This window comes from Chlorella variabilis (assembly GCF_000147415.1).
Source record: "Chlorella variabilis unplaced genomic scaffold CHLNCscaffold_12, whole genome shotgun sequence".
NCBI classification, from domain to species: domain Eukaryota; kingdom Viridiplantae; phylum Chlorophyta; class Trebouxiophyceae; order Chlorellales; family Chlorellaceae; genus Chlorella; species Chlorella variabilis.
This window is the reverse complement of record NW_005435076.1, coordinates 1,321,019-1,325,278: the sequence shown is the minus strand read 5'-3', so window position 1 is coordinate 1,325,278 and position 4,260 is coordinate 1,321,019. Positions and strand designations below refer to the sequence as shown.

The 4,260-nt window shown below is 73.4% G+C and overlaps 1 protein-coding gene across 1 annotated transcript in view; it reads left to right on the top strand.

Moving 5' to 3' along the window:
* The window catches only part of CHLNCDRAFT_24322 (hypothetical protein), a gene marked incomplete at both ends in the record, with an annotated part of 2,020 nt that extends 1,103 nt beyond the window's left edge, over positions 1-917 (top strand). Inside the window, 2 exons of the mRNA XM_005847143.1 lie at positions 125-398; positions 795-917. Coding sequence (XP_005847205.1) covers positions 125-398; positions 795-917 — 397 coding nt within the window. The remainder of the gene's footprint in view (positions 1-124; positions 399-794) is intronic.
* Positions 918-4,260: the final 3,343 nt, after the last annotated feature.

The following is a 4,260-nucleotide window of genomic DNA, read 5'->3' as shown; positions in this document are numbered from 1 at the left end:
CGCCAGACGTGCTGCTCAGCGCGGTGCAGAAGACGATCGCCACCATCAGCCGGTGCGGGCGCGGCGCTGGGGGGCTGGCAGGGCTGGCAGGGCCGGGGGGCTTGCAGGGTGGGCACGGGTGGAGGCTGGGCGATGCAGGCGGGCACCGCTCCGGCATCAAGAGCCGTGGCACGGCACCTCACAGCCCCTCCCTCGCCCTGTCCCCCCCTCTGCGCCCCGCCTGCAGCATCCAGGCGGAGGCGGGCATGGCGCCGTCCGACGTCTCGCTGCTCAACTTTGTGGTCAGCGACGGGCGCAGCCTGATCGCCACGCGCTACGTCAGCAGCGCTGACGAGGCGCCCGCCTCCCTGTACTACGCCGAGGGCAGCGCCTACGAGCGGGAACAGCTGAGCGGCGAGGTCAGCCGCAAGTACAGCGCGGCGGCCAAGGCGATGCAGGGGGAGGAGGGGATGGAGGGGGCGGCGGGGGCGCGCAGCAGGCCCGTCACAGGTGCGCCGGCGTGGTGTGGTGCGGTGTGGTGGCGGGGGGGCTGCCTGTCGGGGCACTGACAGGGGCAGACGGCAGGCAGGCAGGCAGGCGCGGTTTCAGGCAGGCAGGGCCGCCGGCAGCAGGCACACGACAGGCCTCCCCATGCCCTGCCCCCCTCCTGCACCATCCACGCGGCCCGCACACACACCCATGCACCACCACACACACACATGCACCACCACACGCACCCATGCACCACCACCCCACACCACAGCACACCACACCACCCCACCCCGCACCTCACCACCCCGCCCCCGCCTGCAGAGGAGGGCGACTACCACCTGCTCTACTCCGACAAGGGCAGCCGCGTGTGCCTGGTGGCCTCCGAGCCCGTCACCTCCGCCGCCCACGACTGGTGCGAGGTGCCGGCCAACACCGCGCTGGTGGTGTGCCGCGAGAAGGGCGGCATCCTCAACATCCTCCTCTCACCCATCACCCACACCGGGGACCACCCACGGCACGGCGAGGTGGTGCGCTGCCTGGAGGCCGTCAACCACACGGCCGCCTACGGCAGCAGCGCGCCGCACCACCACGCCCTGCTGACCCGCCCCCGCAGCCAGCCCTCCCTGCCCCGCCACGACAGCCAGCCCGCGCTGGACGGCCCCACCGACAGCGGCGACAGCGGGCAGGCGGTGCCGGCCAGCCCCATGCCGGGCTGCCACCACCACCACCACGCGTTTGGCGGCGGCGCGGGCGCCAGGGCCGCCGCCAACGGCCCCGTGACGTCGGCGGGGGAGGACGACCGCCTGACGGGGCACACCTCCTCCGTCATGTCCCTCACCTGCGCCAACGGCCTGCTCTTCTCGGGCAGCACAGACTCAACCATGCGGGTGAGGCGCCCCCTGCAGCCAGCCAGGCAGGCAGGCAGGCAGCCCGGGCAGCCAGTGAGTTGCCGCAGAGTGCCGCCAAGAGAGCCGCTCAGCGGCCCAGCCCCGGCCGCAGGCCCCGTCTCCTGACCCGCTGCGCTGGCTGGTGTGCCGCGTGCCGCCGCCACCACGCAGGTCTGGTCCCTGGCGGGTTCCAAGTGCGTGGCCGTGCTGCAGGCGCATCGCGGGCCCATCCGCAAGCTGGAGATCGTGGGCGGGCGCCTGTTCTCGGGTGGGGCGCGCGCTGGCGTCGGCAGGGGGCGCTGCCGACCCCGCTCCTGCTCTGCGCCGCTTCCCTGCTGCCCGGCACGGCCGCGCTGCTGTCCAAGGTCTGCCTGCCGCGCCCCGCTCCTGAACCTTCCCCATCCCATGTATGCCATGCCCGCCGTGGTGCAGCCGGCGCCAAGACCGTCTGCATCTGGTCGTTGTCCCCGGGCTTCCCCTGCCTGGGCCGCCTGCAAGTGGCCGACCTGCGGGGCTCGGTCAAGGCCATCGCCGTGGCGGGCAGCACGCTGTATGTGGGGGGCCAGAGCTGCCAGGTGACGGCCCACAGCCTGACTCCAGAGCTGCTGGCAGGCACCCCCGAGGCCGGCGCGGGCGTGGCGTCGCCCCCAGACATGCGCGGCGCGCTCGCCGGCGGCTGCGGCGCGGCGGCGCGGCCGGGGTCGGGTGCTTCGGTGGCAGGCAGCGTGGCGGTGGCGTGCGGCGGGCCCAGCTCGGAGACCATCCGTGTGGTGGTGGGGCACGCCGACCCCGCCGCCGCCGCCTCCGACCCGCGCCACTCCCACTGCGGCAGCATCACCGCCCTGGCCGTGTGCGGGCCCTACGTCTTCTCAGCCAGCACAGACAGCACGGTGCGGGTGTGGCACGCCGAGGGCCTGGAGTTTGTCAAGGTGCTGCGCGGCCACCGCGGCTCGGTGCTGGCGCTGTACGGCGGCCCGGGCATCGTGCTCAGGTGAGCAAGAGGGAAGGTACACGCGTTTCTAGGGGGCCGGATTGTTTGGAGGCAGGTAGGAGGCAGGATGCTGCGGCGCTGCAAACCCTGCCCACATCTCCGCCCTGCTTTGCCCTGATTTGCCCTGCTTTGCCCTGCTTTGCCCTGCCGTGCGTGCTGTGCAGTGGCGGGCGGGACCACCTCATCCGCGTCTGGGACATGGAGGTGCGCTGGGGGAGGCGGGGAGGCAGGGCCCGCAAGCAGAGCCCGCATGCGTGGGCTGCTCTGGTGCAGCAGCAGCGCCACCACCACCACCACCACCACCACTGCAAAGGCCACCCACCCAGCGCTGCCCTCCCCGCCCTCCCAACCCATGCAGACGCTGGTGTGCCGGCGCACGCTGGCGGGTCACACAGACGACGTGCTGTCGCTGGGCGGCGTGGGGGTGGCGGTGTCCGCCCCCGACATCAGCCAGCTCGTCTCACCGGGCAGCCCCAGCACCGCCGCCATGGCCGCCGGCCTCAGCCCGCTGGGCCTGCCCGTGGGCCCCGCCCCCGGCAGCCCCACGGCGATGTCGGGCAGCCCGCGCGCCGGCCTGGAGCGCGCCCTGCTCTTTGTCAGCGCCGGCGCCGACGGCACCGTGCGCCTGTGGTCAGGTGAAAAGGCGGCCCGCCCGCCACGGCAAGGCGTATGGCTCTCCTGTCCTGGCGTCCATGCGGCAGGCATGTGCCCACGCTGCACCCTCCTCCCCTTCTTCAGCCGTCTCCCACCATTCACGTCTCCTTCTTCGCCCCCGCTGTGTGCGCTGTGAGTGTTTGCAGCCAAGTGCTACAGCTGCCTGCGAGTCTTCTACTCGCGCGCCTCGGGCCCCCAGGCCCCCGCCATGTCGGCGGCCGTCAGCGACAGCGTCACCGCGGGCGGCATGCACGACGGTGTCATCCGACTCTGGCGCACAGACGACGTCTTTGCGGCGGCGCTGGCGGGTGAGCGGCCGAGGCGCCGCGCACGGCATCGATTGCGCGCAGCAGGCCCGGCAGGCCCCCTGCCGGCTGCATGTAGGCCCGTGTGTGCTGACTCACCTCCTGTTGAACCTGTTTGTTGAACCGCGCATGGCGCTGCCCCTGCAGACCTGCTGGGGCTGCGCGAGTGCGACGGCAGCCAGCACGGCGAGGTCGGCACCAGCCCCCGGGCGCCCGCCACCAAGCGCGTGCGGCTGGAGACCCCAGCCAACCCCGAGGCAGCAGGAGCAGCAGCAGCAGCAGACGGCACGGCAGCGTGCGGGGGCCTGGCCGCCCGCGCCGCCGCGGTGGCGGGGTCGGCGGCGGTGCCCTCCCTCAGCACCTCGCGGCTGGAGCGGGAGCTGGAGAAGGCACTGAGGGCCTTCATCCGCATCAAGTGAGGCCGCTGGCGCGGAGGCACACGCCGGCTTGCCGTGGCCGGCCGGCAGGGTTTGCACGAGGCACAGCTGTGTGGTTTGCGCAGCTGCTGCGCCGCTGGTGCCCCAGCGCACCAGCGGGGCCACCAGCAGCGCTGGCAGGGGCCACCGATCGGTCCTGCCCTTTCCAGCACACTCCGCTCCGTCGTGCTCGCCGTGCCCCCGCCTGCAGGACCGTGTCTGCCGACCCCTCCCTGCACGAGGAGAGCTTCCGCGGCGCCAAGTTCCTGCTGCGCCTGCTGGAGGGCATGGGGTGCGAGGTCAAGCTGGCGCAGGTGGGCGCGGGGTGCCGCGGGGGCGGCGATGCCGCCGCCGGCTGGCCTCTCCACTGGGCGGCGACCTGCCGGCAGCAGCGGCAACAGGGCGGGCACAGGCTGCATTGTACCGCACAACTCGTACTGCACACCCCCCACCCCCCCCACCCCCCCGCCCCCACCCTGCAGCCTGTGGATGACAAGAACCCTGTGGTGCTGGGGCGGCTGGTGGCCGACCCCTGC